This window comes from Cryptococcus neoformans, chromosome 1, assembly GCF_000091045.1.
Source record: "Cryptococcus neoformans var. neoformans JEC21 chromosome 1, complete sequence".
Lineage (NCBI taxonomy): Eukaryota > Fungi > Basidiomycota > Tremellomycetes > Tremellales > Cryptococcaceae > Cryptococcus > Cryptococcus deneoformans.
In genome coordinates this window covers 2,279,692-2,300,533 of record NC_006670.1, presented here as the reverse complement: position 1 = coordinate 2,300,533, position 20,842 = coordinate 2,279,692, and the positions used below count along the sequence as shown (strand labels likewise).

Here is a 20,842-nt window from a genome sequence, read left to right as displayed (position 1 = left end):
TAACCCCCTAACCCCCTAACCCCCTAACCCCCTAACCCCCTAACCCCCTAACCCTAACCCCCTAACCCCTAAGTTATGATCTAAGGAGATGTCGGCAGTGTAGAATTTATAGTCGCTTGCTGTTGTTGTACCAATATATGATATGAGCCGATGGAGAATAAAGATGAGAAACACGAAAGCTGCCGATCCAAGAGGCACCATGGCAGGCCCAGTCGAGACATCGAGAATCGAGATGGGTGCGTGAACAATTACTTACGTAAGTAGGGATATTTGTAAGGGGAGGAACGGGGAGGTGGCCGGCGGTGATGTGACTCGCCACCGGTCCAACACGTTGCGCGGAACGAATCTACAATCGATAACTCAACTTCTTGTTCTTCCTTCCCGCCTTCTCTTCCCAGTCCTCATCGTTTTGCCCATTCAATCCTTTATTACTCTCTCACTTTTTCTCCACCCTCCACTTCCACAATGACCTCGCCCGATACACAGGAACGAGAATGCGCGTCGACACGAGGTGCGGCACCAGCTCAACTTAGCTCAGACTCGCGCCTGACTTCATTATCCCCCGCCTCTGCTTCCGACTCACCTTTATCTTCGTTCCCCTCATCACATCAAACACTCCCCGAACATTCAAAATCCCCTCGTGACGATCCCATTGCATACGGCGGCCACCCTAAAAACAAAGACCGACCATATCCTCTCTCTCTCGTCCCCTTTGACCTCAGCGAACCTTATGAGGTCTCCGAATACCTTACTATCCGCCCCTACGATAAGGTGTGCCGAGTTGACTATCTGGGCCAATCCTGGGCCAATGGGTACAGGGACGGGATGATCGTTGATGAGCAAAGGTTCGACGACGGGCATGTTCGTCGCTATCTTGATCGGTTCATCCAAGAGAACCAGGAGATGATGGCTACCACGTTCTCACATCAAGCAAATTTGAAAACGGTCTTCTACGACAATGATGACAAAGAATGGACGAAGCTAGATCTAGTGGATGTGTACAGACGGCGGACGGGGAAAGTTCTGGGAGTCGTGAGTCATGACATGTGCAAAAGGTGACACAATGCTTATTACGCGTTCAACATAGCCCTCTCAATCGCAAGACACCGCCGAATCAAGAATTGATGGTGCCACTACTCCGGACGCCTCTCTCATCGGCAGTGTAAATGATCCTAGCTCTCCCTCGGGCTGGAAAGAAATGCTTTACGCAGTCATCGAAGTGAAGTGGATGCAATTAGCGGATCTTCTTACCGGCGAGGCTAAAAGTCAAACCGACGAGAAAGCTCTTAGTTACCTCCGCCAGGAAGGCGTGTTTCAAACTATGTGGTATGTCATCTTGGGCTACGCCATTTCGCGCTGCATCTTCGGTCTCTCTATAGTCAACGAATACTTTTATCGGGTTGTGTATCTCTATCGAGACTCGACCCCGGACATTCCCGTACTTGCCCTAGAGGCAGATAACGAGTTTTTGGAGAAAGTCAGACGACATTTTGGACATATGCCAGATGATTACTCTGTCGAGGAACTCGCGGAGCTGCAAGACTTTTGGTCGTCGCCTCCCAATTGTCTGATCAGCGACCGTGCCAACGCCGCGTTGAATAAAGAGGCGAGGTATCACCTCGATGCGACCATCCTTTTGTTTCTTGCTCATGCAGCGGCACTTCCAATACAACGCTTCCTCAACGACCTGCCCCTCCCTTTTGCTCATCATGTTCCTGTTGATGCGACCGCTCATTCAGCCGCCGACATGAGGTTGAAAGGATTAGAGGCTGGGCGCAGGCGACACAGTCTTCATTCGACCAAGAGGAACAAGCGCACATTGGCGGCTTTGCATGATGAAGAGAAAGGTGAAGAGGACAAGCCAGGGGACGACAAGCCGCCTGGCAAGGATAATGATGGCTCACAAGGCGGAAATTCCGGCTTTGGGGGCGATAATTCTCGTGGGGGAGGGTCTGGTTCTGGCGGAGGGTCTCGTCCTGGTGAAGGGTCTCGTCCTGGCGGCAGGGGTATAGGCGGAGGCTCCTCTTCTCGTCGTGCTGAGGCGTTTGACAGTCGAACGTCTACGGCGCCGCAAGAGTTCAGGAAGGACCTGGAGAGGCTATCTGCTCCTAAGGAAATGTTGGACATGAAGACGTCCATCATGGCCTCCCTCCTCTCCAATGACCGTGAGCACCTTGTTAATCTTCCACGTTGAAGTTACGCTTACGAATCTACCGTAGGTGCCAGATGTTCTAGGGCTCCCTCCTCCGTCGACAGTGACTCCTCTGGACAGTTGGACTCGTCGTTTGACACGTCCTTCGGCTCCAATAAGGCAGGTCTTATCCTTGACGATCTCCGCCACGATCCCCCCCCAATAGTCAACAAGCCTGACCCTGTCGATATCGACCTTGAAGATATCGACCCAGAGTCGGGCGAGCTTACGTTGGCGGCCTTTAAGGACCGCCTAACGATGCTCGGGTTGCGGGTGAAGCTGGTCACTCGGGACCAGATGGGCGTCTTGTTGGCCCGGGGATGAGGGAACAGCTTCGGCTGTTGAGTGGATGGATAGAGGAGAGTGGGATAATTGTTTTTGTTGTACATATTGGAAGTTGTAAATCGGATAGACATTATTATCTTGTAGAGATATGTTACGTGTACGTCATTCCTGTCTTCCTCCCATCTTCCTCCTTGTCTTCCTCCTATCCTCGTTCCTCTGTACCCTTACATTTCAGAGCAGCCGGCCGCATCTGCTTCCACTCGCCCTTTGCGTCATGAGTTAGTCAAGCGAGGGTACATTGCGCATCGGAACATCGTGATCATATGCATCATGCTTTCCCCCACACTTTCTTTTAATGAGATCTAAGGGTACCATGGGAAGTACTCCTTTGCCTCCCAGCCCAAGAGCCGTTTGGCCTTGCTACAATCGTACAGTCCCTCGTTACCCTTCCATTCCCTTCTCTTCTCGACGTTAGGATACCACTTGTCGATGAGCGGAATAGTAGCAGCCTGTTGATGCTGTACCGGCGCTACGACGAAGAAGGCCTCGTGACCGTTGGGAAAGGTCGCTTCTGGAGCTGTCAATCCCAACAGAGTCGCCTCAGCAACGTCCTTCTCGGAGATGTAGCCCCACAGATCCTTCGGCTCTCCTCCACGTTTGTGCAGCGTCTCGAGGTTGAACAAGGACGAGTCAACGACCCAATGATAACGGAAGGAGGCGATTCGCATCCATGGGTATTTTCGAGCAAAGGCGCCTGCTTGCACTTCGCAGATCCTGAAGGGTGTGAACATGAGCATCAAGATGTGGGTCAGACGGAGTGTCAAATGGACGCAAGCGGACTTACTGCTTGCTGAGATCGTACGCGGCTTGTGGGCGGAAAGGATGGTTCTCGTCCAAAGGAAAATAGTCGAACGCGGGGGGATTAGAGCCAACTGCGAACGGGCCTGTTAGCTTTACGCCGACGACACGACAAATGAGAGGAACAACTAACGCATGCCGATAGCATTCACACTGGACGCTTGTACCACCCGCTTGATCCCAAGGTCAGATGAAGCCCGGAGAATCCCATATGACATTGATGTGTTGATGTTGTGAATATCCTACCAATGTATTGCTCCCCGATCAGCCGACTATGCCTTGTACTAACCGCCTTTCCGCAACTCACCGATTCAGTCCAGTCTTTCCCTTTGTGTACACTGTTAGGGTTGTTCAAGACCGCTGCAAGATGTATCATGGCATCACAGCCCTGCTCCTTCATCGCAGTCTTCAACGCCGTGTCATCCCGCACATCGAGTTGCTTGTAGTTGTACTTATCGTTCCCGCTGACGCCTGAGTTCGCTGGCAGATCGACGCCGAACACCCTATGCCCCTTGGCAAGTGCCGCACGAGACACCACTTTGCCGACATGACCCGCAGCGCCGGTAATACAGATATTGAATGCCATACTGAATGCATGAGCATTCAAAAGATCGCGAAACCGAGCAACTTATTGATGACGAACGATAGAACAACTGTGAGCCTCACAGATTAACATATCTCATCGTTTGCTTCCGCCCCCGCGTCGGTGTCCGTTTGCTTCCACCCCGCTTCGGTGTCCCTGCTCCCTATGAATGTTCCCTGGCTCCTGCGACCACCCCGAGCGGCTCGCTCAGGTGACCTTAGGCTAGCGCAGTTCCCCGGGGTGTTATGGGGGTGAGGGCTATTAATATCATACTGTATACATGTCCCACCCAGGTGGTGCCCCGGATGTGGAGACAGGTCGATGCATCCGGGACTCCGGGTGAATTTGACTGGGGTTCCGGCTTTATTCCAGCTTCTCCCGGCGGCACATGCGGCTTCTGCCTCGACACGATATTAACAGGGGTATCACCTTTTCGGATGGATGCACTTACAGGTCGACATTATTAGCGGCATCCCGGAGCGGTCCTGGGTGTGTTTGAGTGGAGGCCTTCACGTAAAGGTGCACTTGTCCTGAGTCTACGGTCGGCGATGCACAGTGTGGCAGAACCGATCGACCAATATGCAGTAAATATTAAAGGTGAAGTCTGTTATTACGAACAGACAAAGTCCGGTACGGGGACGGCCTTTTACGTATAATGACATGAACCTTAATCGCGGCACAACCATGCTTGCGTTCTATTGACGGAATTGAGGCTGATGCCGTTGTGCAAGCCGAGCAAGAGAAAGGATCCTCGCCGTAGTTAGAGGATTCGGGATTTGGACTCTGACCGGCTTGACATCACTTTTCAAGTTGGGGTCCATACACCCCCTCTCCTTCCACCCCGGATTGTGATGGAGAGTCCACCCAGAACTGGTAAAAACACCTCGTGACCGCCGCGAGTTGGGGTTTGTGGGGCACATAACGCCATGCGGGGCAACAGGAATAGGCGCAGCAGGGGAAGGGCGACGCTTTTGCCGGAACGACGAGCTGGGCATAGAACACTACTGATCGCTGAGGTTGAAGCCGGAGTTACAGACGCAGCGGAAACTTACCGACGAAACGTTCATCGCTGCTCATAAGGGAAGAACTAAACTTCCGGAAACCTTCCTCCACCTGTGGCTCCAAGGATAGATATATCGTCTACTGATCCCCAACTTCCCCAAACTTGACCGGCAAATCGGCACCATCACCACAGCCGCACCATTGACAATATGACAGACGTTTACGATGTTGACGCCATGCGAGAGAAGCTCGCTGGGCCATCTGGTATTACAGGTCTCATCAGAAACCGCCGATTATTCGGGATTTCCATGTTGACTGCCCTTGGTGGTCTCTGTTACGGTTACGAGCAGGGTTCTTGTGAGTGAGGAGCTTGTGTGAGATCGAAAGCTGACATACGTGAAGATGGTCAGGTCCAGGTTATGCCGTCATTCACTCGGATCCCAGCATTCGAGCGCATCGTAACCGATGCCTCTTTCAAGGGCTGGACCGTTGCGTGAGTTATCCTTAACATGATCATGTATTCCGTGCTGATCTTCTAGCGTGCTCGGTCTTGGAGGATGGGTAGGAGCCCTCATCAACGGTTACTGCTGCGACCGTTTCTCCCGACGTTGGTCGATCTTTGGCGGTGCTATTGTGTGCATCGTTGGAACTATTCTTACCGCCGCTGCTGTCAACTCGGCCATGATTTTCGTTGGCCGTTTTGCGATCGGTTTAGCTGTAGGATCTCTCAGTACCGCTGTGCCTACTTACAATTCGGAAATAAGTTCAGCCGAAGTCCGTGGTGCAATGGTCGGCACTTGGCAGCTCTCCGTGACCATAGGCATCCTGTTTTCCTACTGGATCGGTTTCGGAACCAACTACATCTCAAACACCAACACCGTCGCATGGCGACTTCCTGTACGCAGACATTTTCTGGTGTGGCGAAGCTGATATCTCGCAGCTCGCCCTCCAAGCAGTCCCGGCAATCGGCCTCGCCATCGGAGCCTTCTTTATTCCATATAGTCCCCGATGGCTCCTGAAGCAAGGACGCGATGAGGAAGCCCTTCGCACCCTTGCCTACATCAGGGACATGGACGCAGACAGCGAACTGGTCCGGCTTGAGTATCTGGAAATCAAGGCCGATGCGATCTTCGAGCGTGAAACGGCTGCCGAAAAGTTCCCCACTCTGCTCAACCGCCCTTTCGCTTTGCAATTCGCCCAGATCGGCTCGTTGTTCACGACCTGGCCAATGTTCAGGCGTACCGCCATCGCTTGTCTCATGATGTTCTTCCAGCAGATGAGCGGTATTGACGCCATCATATTCTACGCTCCGACAATATTTGCCTCCTTGTTTGTTCACATCTAGTCCAGTAGATCTTTGCTAATCACTTGCACAGGGGTATCGGATCCACCGCCATCTCCCTCCTCGCTTCAGGTGTCGTCGGTATCATGGGTGTCCTCTCCACCTTCCCGGCTCTCGTCATCATGGACCGAGTTGGTAGACGACCCCTGATCATCGTCGGAGGTCTCGGCATGAGCTTCTGCTTGATCATCGTTGCTGCACTTACTGCCACATTCCAGAACTCATGGTCCACCCATGCCGGTGCCGCATGGACCTCGGCTGTCTTCATCTGGATTTACTGCTTCAATTTTGGTTACTCCTGGGGCCCCGTCTCCTGGACTGTGATTGCTGAAGTCATGCCCATGTCTGCGCGAGCTCCCGGTACCGCCCTCGCCGCTTCGGCCAACTGGGTGAGTTTGCTGCCGCCCTACCCCGGGCCAGGTGGGAAATGGAAATATACTGAAGAGAATGCAGATGCTCAACTTCTGTGTATCCCTCATGGTCCCGCCTATGCTCGAGAATATCACATATGGCACATGTGAGTTACAAACGGTCCTGTTGTCAGCTGTAGATTGACGGCACACAGACCTTTTCTTCCTCGCATTCATGCTTCTTGGTGTCGCATACGCCATATGGATCCTTCCCGAGGTGAGTCGATTTCTTTTTCGTTCATTTCCATTCTGAGTCGTCGTAGACGCGCAACGTCGGTCTCGAAGCCATGGACAAGGTATTCAAGTCCAACGACGCCACTCGAGACGCCGCGAAGATGCATGCCATCATGGAGCGACTCCGAGAGGAGCACGGCCAGTACGACCAGCCTGGAGCCCCGAGAGAGATTCATGAGGACAAGTTGGAGGTGCAGTATCTCGAAAGTGTGTAATTGTTTTGGTAGTTTTGCGTCGACTTGTAAGACTTACAGGGCTCGAAAAAATGATCGTGCTACTAGCGACCTGCCCAGTGTGTAATGTATACTTTGATACTTGGTGAGACGGCGTCGTGTATGAGCATGGAGCACAAGAACTAACGGCTAGGGTTATAGAAGTTGCATTTTGTTCGTGTTTGCTTTATTTGGTTATTGTACACTATGTAAAAATTAAAATAAAATTAGAAATGTAAAAATAACAACTCCTTTTCGAGTTCCCTTCCCTCATTCAACCCTTCTCGACGCGCCTCCTTCACAGGACTAGAGTTCGAGCCCTTGCTTTCACCGGTTCCACACTTAAATGGGGTTGAAGGGACTGATGAAGATGAACAAGTAAGCATACGAAAAGAGATTGCGAGACATGTAAGACATCATGACTTACGTTGCGCATTCTCCACCTCAGTCGACCACGCCGCTGCTTTCTCCTCAAACACCGTCCAAGCATCCTTCAACCCCCACATGCCTTGCTCCTCATACTGCCTACTCAGCCTCACCGCTTGTAGAGCTTCGATAACAGGGCGTAGTCATTCAAGTAAAAGCAAATCAAGGACGATGTGGGACAGTGCTGGCGAACTTAATTGTCGTGCGAGGTGAAGGGGAACGGTATCGTGGACGGGAGGAAAAGAAGAGTACCAGCTCATAGACGGATAGGTGAAGATCTGTATCCTGTGTTCCGTTCAGCCAAGAACTGGTGTCATTTCGGGATTTGAGAAAACATACCATGACATTCGGTGCTGCACCGCATACCACTAAATGCATTCATTATCAGCAACTTTACATATTGAGAGGCCGAGCGGACTAGGACCTACCAATATAGCTTGATACAACAACAGTTTATTCCACTCTTCTCCAATTTCGTGTTCAAGCATTCTAAGCCGCTCAGCAGAATCAGGAAGTCCCAAGGCGATAGCCATTTGGTGAGCTCTCGCCCCTGCCCCATAAGGATCCGTTACCGTCCAATATTGGCTCACTGGGAGATGGGAGATGATGAGGAGGGCGAGTATGATATCTTCAGGGGGTTCGAACATGTGTAGACTTGATGATAAGAGGGAGGAAATTGACTGGAATCCGGAATTGAGGTAGGCGATGAGTGCTAGGCGGATAAAGGGGTGGGTCGGGACGGCGATGATGTGCGGAAGAGGAAGTATCGTGTAGAATATCGACAGAAAGCTAAAAAGGACCATACTATCCATCAGCATTGAATTCATCGCATATCATATCTACAAGTACTCACCGTGCATGAGCCTTCTCGAAAGCATCACCTGAGAGCAGCCCTAATGCCACTGGATCTATCCATGTCCAACCACTCCTCACACATAGCGCCGAAGCCAGATGCACGGCTGCACCAACACTCCCCATAATAGGCTGCAAACGCTCCACCCGCAGGCCTTCATCTTTCCTAATAACCGGCGGTTGGCGAACTCCTGTTTCCCTACGAAGCAGTCCTTCAATCCTCTTTGTCCGTTCGTCCAATTGCCTCAGAATACCTTTCTCCTCCGGCCCTGTCCTTTGGCCCTGTCCAGGAGATACATAGGTAGCTCTTTGGTCGAGGCTTGTATAGCCTTCGGGCGTAGGTGTAGATGCAGTAGGGAGGGCGAGAGAACAATGGGTTCGGAGTGTTCGGCATCGACGACACCCTTCCGGGATGAGCATCTCACATTTCGATTTTCGATGCTGACAGGCCAGGCATGCAGTATGTGGTTTTGTGCGTTTCCGTGGACATGGCTGGGGCTCCGGGAGCCATTGGATGGAGAATCGAGTAGAGGAGCAGGTCCCAGTTACATCGTTCGATACCATGCACTGAAACGGAAGCTGATGAGTGATATAGCGCGGAAACAAAAGCGGAAGTATTCGTAACCGGACGAGTTGTATACATCAAATCAATACAGAAACACAAGCAACATATATATAAGCATGTATTCTAATTTTATCAGGTTACTATATACAGATGGCAATAATAAAATAGAGTTTTTTTCCCCTCTAGTCAGACAATACGTCGTCCCGCAGGACATAGGGGATTAACCTCGAGAGGATGGCCTCTCGAAGTTCTCGGTCCGTCAAGACCGCACCACCTTCGTTCCCCGAACGGTCCCCCTTCGGGCACCTCGCCTTGATAATATCCGTACCACTGGCGCAAGTGTGAGCGCCCCAAGGAGTTGAGGTCATTAATCGAATCGACCTGATGTGTCCCTACATCCACGGAGGTTGTTAGCGCAGACCGTATTACACGACGACAGCAGACTCGCCAAGTGTCAGGGGGCTATCTCTTCTGGCGATAGCCTTCAACAGGTTAGGGACAACAAATGATCCGAGGGCCTCTTTAAATAGGCAGCCAGATCAATGCCGGAAGATGATAGCTTTAAGTAGACGAAGAATACTTGGAGAGGACAACAATAGTGGATCGACAAGTATCTAAAACTATGGAAAACTACTGTCTTATATACCTTTACACCTCAAGCTCTGCTGACTCATCTTTCCCACACCAGCCAGCTCTACATCCTTTTGCGTTGCCGAAACCCGGTGGCGAGGAAGGTGTTGGAGGGTTGTCGATCTCTCTATCTCTGTATATCTCTCGGGGGAAGGCCGCGGCCGAAAACGAAAGGGTATGCTCGGACGCGGACTGAAGTGGATGAGGAAGGGTTACTGTCATAATCGTGCTCACATGAAGAAGAGGTCGGGTGGCGACAGCCACGTGACAGTAAGCCGTCAGGGGAATCCCTTTCATTCATGACATAGGAACTGGGACAAATTTGGCCGGGAAATTACCAGACCAGGAGATGAATAATGAATTATGGCGCTATATGTCAGTTGTCAGTAGCTGCTTATCGCTATCACTCAGATGAGAGGGACGTACTAGAGCCTCCTGTAAAAGGGAGCCTTTCTGATCTCCTTCCGTAGATTTTCAATGTCCATCTTTTGACCGGCGATGGAGTCATCCAACATCGACTTCAGCTCTGACTTCAGCTCCAATTTCAGCTCCGATTTCAACGCCTCGTTATTATTCTTGAGCAACGCAAGCATTTCTTCCTTCGTAATGTCAGCCAGCGCGGAGGGACCAGGGGGGTCTGGGGGACCTTGTGGGCCTGCAGGTCCTCTCATACCTCGTTCTCCACGAGGGCCAATCGGCCCGGAGGGCCGGGCTGGCCTTGGAGAAGGGTCTGGTGCGAGTGCTGCGCTGTGGATATCGTCAGCATAAAGTTCCAGGGAATATGATACCCGAATAAGTACATACTGTTGAAAGATAGTTTATTATTCTGGTACCTACACTTAGCTCTCTTGTCCAACCAGAGTCAGATAGGGGAAATCAGGTTGATATCAAGCTACTATGGACCTATATACATTTCTACGCTCGCCACTACAAGCTAAATGATATCTAGGTATCCACCCCACAAATCTATAAGCACATCATTGTTGACATAATCTGGCATCAGGGTTATCTTACTCCATAATCCCCGCAATCTCCACTATCCCTCCATTGCCACAGTTACTCAACATTTACCTTGGGCTTCATTGAAACAGGTGTCCCGATGTACCGATTTGAACGTGAGGTTGAAGAATTGGGTGGGCGGCAAGTATGGGATCTTGATAGACCTGCGAAGGCATATTGATGCGCACCACTGTGGCTCTTTCTTTGCTGAACAGAAAATTGACGTAGAAGACGAAGAAAGAAAAGAAAAAGGAAACAAGCCGGATGTCTTCGTTGTGTGGTTCGTTCGGCGTCTGTGTGTTTGTGTTGTTGATTTAGTTCTATCGATCTTGCGATCTTCTGACTCTTGTTTACGGCGGCGGTGGCCGGTCAGTCGTCGTCGTCGTCCACACCGTCGTCGCGAAACAACAACAAAAAAAATGATTATTTGGACATTGCGGTCCTGCAGGGCTCGGGCTGTCCTGGTTCCCTCCCCTTCAGGTCACCATCTTTGCCACCTGTACAACTCTAGGTTCTTCCCAAGCATACTTATCCCTCCCCGGGGCACGTCTCAAGAGCTCAACGGACACTCGGTTGGCATGTGTCGATACGGCCCGCCTTCGCATTATGTCGGTGTCGCGCCCGTGTTTAATGATGAATGAGGTGTAGAAAATCTTAGACACTTTTCCCAACGCTCAGTGGTCTTGGCTCAAGTAGTATATGACAACGTCAAGGGCGCGATGGTGGGATTCTTAAGGATAAGAAGGTTGTCTAAATAGGGAGAATTTGGAAGGACTTCCCGACGACACCAATGACGACGCTCCACTCTTACTCGCTGCCAACGTCGATACCCTCTAGTAGGTGTACACATAGCTTAGATTGTGCATGTCAGATATTTGAAGACCTGAAGCCAATTTGAGCTTACAGGAGCACATCGAATTGTACATTTCGAAGTGTGCTTCTGAGCTATAAAGTTTGAACGGACGCGCCAAGCCTTTTTATATATTCAAGGTTCAAGAGAGGGTAGGAAGAATGCTCGGAGAAAACTGAGTGGAAATGATAATTAAGAATTACGCATTACGGATGTCAGGAAAATTGGCCAGCATTCAAGATCAAATGGCCTTACTGCGATTAGACAAGGCTTTTTACAGTTACAACACAACAGCTATCCCTGTTATATACCATCCTTCGAAAATGCCAAGGCTCGTCCGCAGCACACACTCCGGATAGGATGCGATAGAAGGCGAAAAACTCCGGATAGGATGCGATAATAGAAGGCGAAAAAGGTATCAAATAGCAGATCCCAACTCGCAGTCGGAAGTGCTTTTAATTGTATTCCGTATTCTTAGTTATACTGCTACGGCCTTTTCTATTGTGCATATTTATGTATGCATACAGACATTGCGTAACAACGAAAAGGCCCAAGAAATAAGACGGGCTACATTTTGGCACGGCGAGAACGAAAAAGAATATTTGCTCCCGCCGGCCGAAAAATCAGATACTGGGTATCTGATAACCCTGCGGATAACTGTGTACGGTGATCGATCATTCTCAGAATTGCCGCCCAGGTACGGACTGGTCCCTGACCGGCTTCCCATCCCCTCCCCACCTTCCACATTTTTATCAGAAGCTCCAAGGAAACGCCCATCCCTGGATTTCGGCCGCTTTATCTTCCCCTGACACTCTATCTCCTATCTTCCGTTTGGAAGTCCCTTGACGTTCTCCAAAAAAGTCTAAGAGCGCTTTCGAGCACCAAAAAGTTGATGGAGTAGTCGAAAGTGATATATAAAAGATGTCCTTCCGTAACCACGTAACTTTTGCTCCCATTCCCTTTTCACCCCCCACGAAATGTCTCGAATTCCCATTGAGGCCACTCTCAAGACTCTTGCGACCAACGACCCGCCATTCCCCGACCTCAATATTCAATCGGAAGAGCCCGAGGAGCAAGAGAAGAACGATGTCGAATCTCTTTCCAAGGAAGCTGCGGATCAAGCTCAGGCCGAAGCTCTGGCTCTCGAGCAGGATAAGGGTGTTACTCGAATTGAGGCTTTATGTAAGTGTTTTTTCACATTCCTCTCTTCTTTATACTGTATCCAATAGTGTGATAAACGAGCATATCAATGGTATTCGTCTATAGCCTTTGCCACAAACTCAACTTTTCTTTTGCTTTTCGATAAGTCGGCCTGACATTTGCGATCAACCCAATAATGCTCTTTCCCATTACTCTTCATTTCCCGATAATCGGCTTATTTCCCCATTAATCAAGAGTCGGCGATGGCTAATTTTGACTTTCACAGACATTGTCTTCGGCAAGGGTTGGGGTCTCTACTCTCTCTGGGCTTCTATCGGTTTGATCGCCTATGTTTATTCTTTGAGTCGAAGCACCACAGCTTACTGTAAGTTTCATCTCCATTACCACCATCTCAGGAACAATCGAAAGCTGATGCGTTCATTCTCATAGATGCTCAATTTGCTACCTCTTCTTTCGGTGAACACACTGTCGTTGGTACTATCGGCGTCATCAACGGTATTCTCAACGGTGTCGCTCCTCCTTTCATCGCCAAGATTGCCGATCTTTGGTCTCGTCCCCACGCTCTCCTCCTTGCCATCGCCTGCTACGCTATCGGTTATGCCATGTGTGCTGGTGCTCATAACATCCAGACTGTCGTCGCTGGTCAGGTCTTTTACACTCTGGGTAACGCCGGTATCAGTTTCCGTAAATCTTCGTCTCTCTTCATTGTATTTATCTCTCGCTCATTCTTGCGCAGTGAACAGCTTGCTTATCGCCGATATCACCTCTATGCAATGGCGAGCCTTTGTTGACGGCGCTGTCAACTTGCCGTATGTCCTCAATGCCTTCGTCGCCGGTTACATCGTTTCCGACATCAATGGTTACAGCGCCAACGGCTGGAGATGGGGTGTAAGTTATTATCTCTTCTGAGGTTTAATCGGCAATCTAATACTACCTAGTACGGCATGTTCTGCATACTTCTTCCCGTCTGTATGTCGCCCGCGCTTATCGTCCTTTTGATCGGTGACCACCGAGCCAAAAAACTTGGTGCTCTTTCACTCGCCGCTTCCTCCAAGGCTCGTCGTGAACAACTTGCTCTTACCGGTCAACACGAAGTTGTTGAGGAGGATGAGACAGCAGGTATGAACGCCTGGGGCAAACTTCGATTCTACTGGACTCGACTTAATGTCTTTGGTTTCCTTCTCATGGGCTTCGCTTTCGCTCTTCTTCTTACCCCTATGACTCTGTACACTACCGCCGAGGGAGGTTACAAGAACCGTAAGTATTGATAATAATCAGAATAATCGTATTAACGTGAATCTAGCCTCTCTTATTGCTATGCTTGTCATCGGTGGTGTCTTGTTCATTTGCTGGTGTATCTGGGACGGTTTCTTTGCTCCTTACCCCTTCATGCCCAAGCGAGTTCTTAACAGGACTTTTGTAAGTGTCATCTCATTCCATTTGCCCAGCATTAATCAACCTCTCTCAGATTGCTTGTCTTACCGCCGACTTCTTCTACTACTTCTCCTCTTACCTTGTCGACGGTTACTTTTCTTCATGGGTATACGTCATCGTTGACTGGAACGTGAGTGCTTGCTTGGAGTTTGATAAGAAGTCCAACTGATCAGCCACTGATAGGACCGAAACTATGCGTTTTTTAACAATACTGTTACCGTCGCCATGTGTGGTTTCGCTGTCTTCTTCGGTCTCCTTATCAGATACACCCACCGATACAAGGTCCTTCAGGTCATTGGTCTGTGTATCCGAGTTGTGTAAGTCATGACCTTTTTGCAGCGTCGACTAAACTGATTCCCCTCTAGAGGCATGGGTCTCACCTACCGAGCTACTCTTCAAGCTACCGATGCCATCTTGGTCATCTCTCAGGTTCTCATTGGCTTTGGTGGCGCCATTTCCGTCATCGCTTCATATATTGGTGTCCAAGGCTCCGTCCCTCACCAAGACATGGCTATCGCTACCGCCGTTCTTAACCTTTGGTCTTCGATCGGTTCTTCCATCTCCATCGCCATCTCTGCCTCCGTTTGGAACAAACAGGTCCCTGCGCACCTTGAGAAATACCTTGGTAGTACTTACAACGCTACTGAGCTTGCGACTATCTTTGGCTCCATTAATGTTGCCCGAGTTACTGAGCCTCGAGACTTGGTCAAGCAGGGTAAGTTTGATTATTTTTATTCTTATGTCACTCGTGAGTATCGACTGACAATGCTCTTCGCTTAGCCTACATGGAGTCTGTTAGCCCCCTCTTCCTCGCTGGACTCATCACCTCCTTCTGCTCCGTCATTGCCGCCCTCTTTGCTTCCAACTACTACTGTGGCCAGAACCACAACGCCATCGAGGACAAGGTTATCAAGTTCCGAAACACTGATGAGATCAAGGAGATCCAGAAGGACGTCAAAGTGGTTGCCAAGGAGGAACTACATTAAGTGTTTACTCGAATTTTATGGACGCATTCTATAGGGGTATCAATGGCTCGGTCTTTTCTTTCCTTTCATTATCTCACCTTCTTTTTCGACACATTGGATTATAGAGTTTGTAATAACCAGCTTCATACTTTCACTCTTTCAGAGGTATACAAGCTATCTTCTCCGTATCTCAACGAGCTTCGTCACAACTCTGTACACTTGTCACTTTAACCCGGCCTTCCATCCCAGCTCCCTAGGTGTTTGATATTTGTACAACTGGATGGGTTGAGTCAGTGTGAGAAGAGTGGAGGGTGAGAGGTAAGGTATATGGAAACTAATCCAGGCAGAAGATCATTAGAAGATTATTAGAGGACGGTCGCCTTTCAATGAAAATCAAGTCACGAAAGAACGACACTACAGAAGTGTTTGTACAACAGAGCAAGACATGTTGGAAGGGACTTGATGGCCGAGGATGCTTGACGGTGGCAGTCGTGAAAATGGCGAATGTAGATTATACATACAACGGGTATCTTACAAAATGCGTGGTATATCCACTCAATCGCCTTCCGCCATACCTCCTTGAAATATTCTTTTACTTCACTCTCACCGATTCCCTCATCCCCCCGCCCCCCCCGTAACCCTCACAAGCTATCGCAGCTTCGTAACTCCCGTTTCATTCTAGACTTCTACATCGGCGGTAAACTCCTTTTACACAGTGGACAGATTGTCTATGATAAATCGCTTCATTAGCTTCTCCTTAATAAACGTACGGGCATACGTGAAAAGAAAGGAAAGCGAACATGGGGATTAGGGGAGATACTGATGTGGAAGGAAGAGATGGGACCAAAAGACGAAACAGTCGCCTATCGATAAAGCAAAAAAAAGAAAGAAGAAGGAAGAAAAAAGAAAACAAGAGAGACATTGACATACCTTGATACTCATCCACTGTGCCAAACAACTCGTATGAAACACATGCCCACACGGCGCGATCGCATAATTCCTCCTATCCAGCCCTCCTAAACCGCCCAACAAGCCTTCCCTCTCCGACTCTTTCTCCCTTGAAATCCTGTCTTTCGATGAAATGATGACGGGGGAGAGGGAGGAACTTGATTTTTTATCGAGTGAATTTGAGCGGCTGTGGACGTGGGTGGCGAGGGAGAGCGCGCCAGACCTGGGATAGAGGTCCACTTCTTCATAACAGATCGAGCATGTTGTTTCACCGTCGTAAGGCGATGGGTTCTCCGGGTCAGGAGGGGAGATGATGGGGTGGTAGTTGTATGATTCTGGTGGAGCCATCTAAACAGATGGAAAAAACGTTCATCTGGTTAGCTTCTTTGCGAATCCAAAAGAACCACAAGACAGACGTACGCTTTTAGGCAGACTATAATCCCAAAAAAAAGAAAAAAAAGGAACACAGGCAAAGGCCAAATCAGCACCCGATCCACATGACATCACAACGTAAACTTTCGAACGGAAAACAAGACTTACAAGAACGCAGGCCCAAAACTCTCCTGCGCATAAAGCATCCCAACCTGCAAGACTTGCCAAGCTACTAGACCCCAAACCCACGGTTTCGGTTCGGTGAAAAACATATTGTCGGGGTATGCGAATGCGTCTGTTCATTTTTGTTTGTTGAGCGTTGAGCGATATGATTGAACGGAAATAACTCACAAAGCGGCAAAACCAACCTCCCCCCGCTCATCCCCAGCACAAAGCCCCACCCTAACGCTCTTCCATTCCCCCTCCTCGCATTCCTCCATATCTGCGGGACCCAGAAGGAGTAGAGGCAGGTAAGGAAGATCGGGAAGATGGAAGGGGTGAACAAAAAAGGGCCGATGAGGAGGAAGAGAAGAGCCGACAGGATCCCTATAGTTGGCGTGAAGGGGTAAGGATGAGGATTAGCAGAAGAAAAGAAAGAAAAGGGTGTTTTGCGGAGATAGGGTGGAGAAAGACACGTACATTTGAAAGCCGGCTGAGCGCTAGCCATCTCGCGAAGCCCTTCTGTTACGGGTCGTAAACCGGCGAATCGGGTTCTCCCTCCGTTCACATCCTGTCCGTTGGCCGGGTTGCCCCCCTCTGGATCATTCGCATTCGCATTGGCGTTACCGTTGCCGTTGGACGCAGCAGTGGTGGTGGTCAAAGGAGCACCGGCGGCAGGAGACGGGGCAGGAGCAGGAGCAGCCCCTTCGGGAGCTTGAATTCTATGTAACGTAACCGCATACCTCTAATCACAATTTTATTAGCTTCTTTTCTCCCCGTTCTCAAGAAAGGCAAGGAAAAGTCTTACAGGCCCAAAGATCACAGCCCCCGCAAAAGCAGCAAACCCGCCTACCCAAACGCCCATCCCGCCTCCCCTCCCATCTGCCCCACCATGCCCAACATTTATCACCCCCAAAATCACATTGAGGCTGAACACATACGAGTCAATGACGGCCATGAGGGCGATAGTCCATATCGAGACTTTGGAGAGTGTCGACGGGGTGCGGGTGAGTTCCATTTGGTTGACGAGAAGGTAGAGCAGGAGCAGTTGGGTGAGGGCTGTTAGGACGGAGTCTGGAAGGAGAGCGATTAGCTTGGCCGGTCAAGGGTGCAAGGGTGACTTGGTGGTTGAGAAACAAAACTTGAACGCACAATCAACTTCCCTCCTCCAAAAATCATCTACCTCCAACCCTTCCCCACCCTCTACCCCCAGCGCCCACCCACATCCATCCGCAACGACCACGCCTCCCAGCCCTGGTGGGAGCTGGGAGTACCCTGGAGGCCGTTTCATACTTGCCAGCAGACCCGTCGGGTTGGATATTTCTGCGTGGTATGCTTGGATTTCGGCTGAGAGTGATGCGGAGGGAATGGGTGGGAGGGCGAGGTGGATGAGCAATGGACAGGTGGTCGTTTCCGATACGTCTGTTGGAGATGTTGGGTCAGGCAACGCAAGCAAGAGACTGGGAGGAATCAACTTACCGTCCTGACGCATATCACCAAGCACAAAGAGCCCTTCCTGCACTTTCACCTCCTTCTCCAACTCCCTCAACACGATCCCCCTCGTCTCATTCCCCACCTCCCCTCCCCACCTGTTTTCGCCCCACAGACCAGGTAGCCGTCTGATATCGGGCCGCATACCCTCAGGGAGGGCAAAGAGGTTGTAGGTGCCGTTGGGGATGTGGTGGAGGCCGTAGAAGTCGTAGACGATGGTCTTGTCCGAGGCGGTGGACGCGGATGACGAGGGAGAGAGTGGAGCGGGTCGTGAGGTCAGTGTGAGGGCGCCTTTGACCCACGTCCATTCTGGGTACTCGTTGCCATCCTTTTGTGCTGGATGTGAGAGGTCGTCTGGGGGATCGACAGACGAGGACACGTTCCTCTCTTTCAGGTTCATATCCCACCTCACCGTCCTCGCCCAATCCCATTCGCCCCTCATCTCCTCTGCCCGCGTCTCGTTCCATCCCTCTGTTTGATTTATCGGCAGCCGCGGTAGTTGGGAGCCCTTCCAGAATGCTGCGAGGGAATCAAGGGGTTGGGAGGTAGTGTACGGTTCAGAGAGCGATAGAGGGTGGACGGCGGCGTGCCGGTAGAAACCTGTGATGTTGGTGTAGAACCGGTGGTTGTGGTGTAACGGGTCGTGTGAAAACGCTGGAGGTGCGATGGACGAGGGGAGGATATCCGGTATCGCTGGCTGTGTAGAACAATAGTCAGTGGCCATGTCTCGAAATGCTTTCCAGTGGACATACCTCGGTATAGTTTCCCTCTGTCCCGTTAAGCCAGCCCCTCCATTCATCTCTCAGCCCTCTCACATACTCCAGCTCACTCATCCTCAGCCTTACTTCCCCGTCTGGGCCTATTTCCATACCGCCGGTCGTGGGTGCGTGGTTGTTGCCGGACATGAAGAAGAAGAAGGCCGTGAGGAACAACATGGACGACAGGTTTGGCCGTGGCCTGGGAGGGTTGAGTTCGAGGTCGGGAGGGAGTTGCTGGGGAGGGGGGAGCGGCTGTCGGGGGGAGCGGGGCGTTGTGGGTGCATCTTGCGGCTGGGACATGGTGAGAGCGGCGGAGCGGTATGGTCCAGCTGTCAAATAAGATGTATAAGATATGTCGAATAAGATGTATAAGGTATGTCGAATAAGATGTATAAGATATGTCGAAGATATGCTGAATGTCCAAAGTTGCGTCGCAGAGATGGCGAACTGCCGGGCGGTGGAGGCGACTTAGATGTTAAATACTTATTGTTATTACTATTAGTTCCTGCCATTTTATCCTTCTGTAACACCTCTTCATTAGTATAACGGTTAGTATAACCGCTTCTCAGTACTAATCCCAGTCTGTGCGCGGTAGACCAGGGTTCAACTCCCTGATGGAGAATATCTTTTTGCTTTTGCTGGTCCATCTCTTACGCCTCGAGCCGTGGCCTCTCTACACCGTTTTCGCTAGATACATGTTGTGTCATGCATCATCCGCCGTGAGCTGCATCGTATTCCCTTTCTCGTGCCAAGTTATGGTTCGATGGTGGTGACTGGCGGTATCAATAACAAACAAATATCACCGGCGCGTCGGATAGTCTCTTTTTGTTTTTCCATCGTACGATTTCTTTCCGTCTCCTCATAAATTATCTTGTTTTCTGCTCGCCAACTGCCCACATTCCTTTTCATCACCCACCATGCCCGCATCCCACAAGCCTAGAGCTGGCAAAAACCCCTCGGCTGCCGCCTCTCCCGCCCACTCGACCGGGTGTCTCAGGAGATGGAGCGTCAGGGGTCTGCTCCTCGCTGTCCTCGCCTCTTTTTACATCTGGGCCAACACCGTCAACGTACGTCTCCGTTTCCCGTATCCGCAAACATTCCGTATTGACATTCCGCTCCACTGGAACCCTTAACAGCACAAATTCTACATCCTCGACCCGCCCTCCCTCAACGCCTCTGTCCAGTCCGCCCTCGCCCTCGCCAACTCTCTCGCCCCCGCTTCCGCCTCTGCGCCCAACGCCACCCTTGTGGTCGACACCCTCGTCAAAAAACTGGTCGAGGACCACCCGCACGTCAGGTGGAATACCGACTGGCAAAACCCGGATGAATGGCTTTTCAACAATGCCGGCGGCGCTATGGGGAGCATGTTCCTTTTGCACGCCAGTATCACCGAGTACGTCCATCCTCTTTTCCGCCCATCCCCCCACTGACACGACTCTCCCGTTTCGGATCAGATACATCATCATCTTTGGCACAGCCGTCGGCACCGAAGGCCACACCGGCCGACACACCGCAGACGACTACTTTCACATCCTCACCGGTCGTCAAACCGCCTATACCGCCGGGGCACTCATCAGGGAGATTTATAACCCCGGAGACGTACACCATCTCGTTCGCGGGGTGGTGAAGCAGTATGCTATGGAGCCCGAGAGCTGGGCCTTGGAGTATGCCAGAGGTGAGTCTCCGTTCCGTTCCATTCTCTCAATTTCTATCCTTGCGCTCGCTTGTCGCCTTTACTGACTTTTCTATGTATTCACAATCAAACCAGGCTGGATTCCCCTCATGCTCCCATTCGGTTTCGCAGACGGCTTCTTCTCCACCATGGACGTCATCACGCTTTACAACACTGTGAGGATCACTGGTCGGGAGATGATTGGAAATTTGTTGAGGGGAAAGATTTAACTAATCGGTAAATTATCAAGGAAGTGAGAGTTATTAGATGATTAGATGGTGAGAGATGCGTAAGGGCGGACGACGTGGAAAGAATAAAAGAAAGGATCGAGGCAGGCCTTTGTGTGGATAACTAGAGGGTTTAGACTAGTAGATGAGCATAAAGCTTATAATAAAAACCCCATCTCGGAATGAAAACAGAACACGAAATACCAAAAGTTACAA

At 50.5% G+C, this 20,842-nt stretch overlaps 7 protein-coding genes, 1 non-coding gene and 1 pseudogene across 8 annotated transcripts; 5 read left to right on the top strand and 4 right to left on the bottom strand.

The window, feature by feature from the left end:
• The first annotated feature begins 394 nt into the window (after positions 1-394).
• On the top strand, positions 395-2,546 carry CNA08360 (hypothetical protein). The gene is made up of 3 exons (XM_567075.2): positions 395-1,032; positions 1,088-2,165; positions 2,220-2,546. Exons 1-3 carry the CDS (start codon positions 466-468, stop codon positions 2,513-2,515), a joined length of 1,941 nt encoding a protein of 646 aa, XP_567075.1. The 5' UTR covers positions 395-465; the 3' UTR covers positions 2,516-2,546.
• Positions 2,547-2,790: 244 nt separating this feature from the next.
• Positions 2,791-7,261, bottom strand: CNA08350 (hexose transport-related protein, putative). The gene is made up of 8 exons (XM_024656418.1): positions 6,467-7,261; positions 5,316-6,407; positions 4,970-5,250; positions 4,369-4,918; positions 3,642-4,314; positions 3,468-3,576; positions 3,321-3,408; positions 2,791-3,250 (listed from the first exon to the last, which is right to left on the bottom strand). The coding sequence occupies exons 5-8, from the start codon at positions 3,918-3,920 to the stop codon at positions 2,839-2,841; spliced, it is 888 nt and encodes a 295-aa protein (XP_024512018.1). The 5' UTR covers positions 3,921-4,314; positions 4,369-4,918; positions 4,970-5,250; positions 5,316-6,407; positions 6,467-7,261; the 3' UTR covers positions 2,791-2,838.
• On the top strand, positions 5,037-7,120 carry CNA08340 (hypothetical protein; the record flags this gene model as incomplete). Its single annotated transcript, XM_567073.2, has 8 exons — positions 5,037-5,276; positions 5,322-5,412; positions 5,459-5,816; positions 5,860-6,248; positions 6,296-6,650; positions 6,715-6,778; positions 6,827-6,888; positions 6,935-7,120. Exons 1-8 carry the CDS (start codon positions 5,129-5,131, stop codon positions 7,118-7,120), a joined length of 1,653 nt encoding a protein of 550 aa, XP_567073.1. The 5' UTR covers positions 5,037-5,128.
• Positions 7,262-7,285: 24 nt separating the features above from the next.
• Positions 7,286-8,904, bottom strand: CNA08335 (hypothetical protein). Its single transcript, XM_024656123.1, has 5 exons — positions 8,397-8,904; positions 7,972-8,332; positions 7,883-7,911; positions 7,545-7,828; positions 7,286-7,478 (listed from the first exon to the last, which is right to left on the bottom strand). The coding sequence occupies exons 1-4, from the start codon at positions 8,813-8,815 to the stop codon at positions 7,687-7,689; spliced, it is 951 nt and encodes a 316-aa protein (XP_024514195.1). The 5' UTR covers positions 8,816-8,904; the 3' UTR covers positions 7,286-7,478; positions 7,545-7,686.
• Positions 8,905-9,084: 180 nt separating this feature from the next.
• CNA08330 lies at positions 9,085-10,892 on the bottom strand (annotated as a pseudogene).
• A 1,240-nt stretch (positions 10,893-12,132) lies between these two features.
• Positions 12,133-15,504, top strand: CNA08320 (conserved hypothetical protein). The gene is made up of 10 exons (XM_567072.2): positions 12,133-12,621; positions 12,866-12,964; positions 13,030-13,284; positions 13,337-13,488; positions 13,539-13,857; positions 13,904-14,019; positions 14,069-14,164; positions 14,218-14,351; positions 14,400-14,749; positions 14,815-15,504. Exons 1-10 carry the CDS (start codon positions 12,417-12,419, stop codon positions 15,018-15,020), a joined length of 1,932 nt encoding a protein of 643 aa, XP_567072.1. The 5' UTR covers positions 12,133-12,416; the 3' UTR covers positions 15,021-15,504.
• A 17-nt stretch (positions 15,505-15,521) lies between these two features.
• CNA08310 (ligase, putative) lies at positions 15,522-19,133 on the bottom strand. The gene is made up of 10 exons (XM_024656417.1): positions 18,722-19,133; positions 17,958-18,666; positions 17,631-17,900; positions 17,287-17,552; positions 16,959-17,223; positions 16,671-16,865; positions 16,488-16,614; positions 16,368-16,380; positions 15,930-16,295; positions 15,522-15,727 (listed from the first exon to the last, which is right to left on the bottom strand). The coding sequence occupies exons 1-10, from the start codon at positions 19,025-19,027 to the stop codon at positions 15,686-15,688; spliced, it is 2,559 nt and encodes an 852-aa protein (XP_024512017.1). The 5' UTR covers positions 19,028-19,133; the 3' UTR covers positions 15,522-15,685.
• A 125-nt stretch (positions 19,134-19,258) lies between these two features.
• CNA08300 lies at positions 19,259-19,349 on the top strand. Its single transcript has one exon. It is a non-coding gene; the product is annotated as a tRNA-Glu (tRNA).
• A 117-nt stretch (positions 19,350-19,466) lies between these two features.
• Positions 19,467-20,826, top strand: CNA08290 (C-8 sterol isomerase, putative). Its single transcript, XM_567070.2, has 4 exons — positions 19,467-19,794; positions 19,864-20,120; positions 20,182-20,402; positions 20,496-20,826. The coding sequence occupies exons 1-4, from the start codon at positions 19,645-19,647 to the stop codon at positions 20,627-20,629; spliced, it is 762 nt and encodes a 253-aa protein (XP_567070.1). The 5' UTR covers positions 19,467-19,644; the 3' UTR covers positions 20,630-20,826.
• The last annotated feature ends 16 nt before the right edge of the window (positions 20,827-20,842 follow it).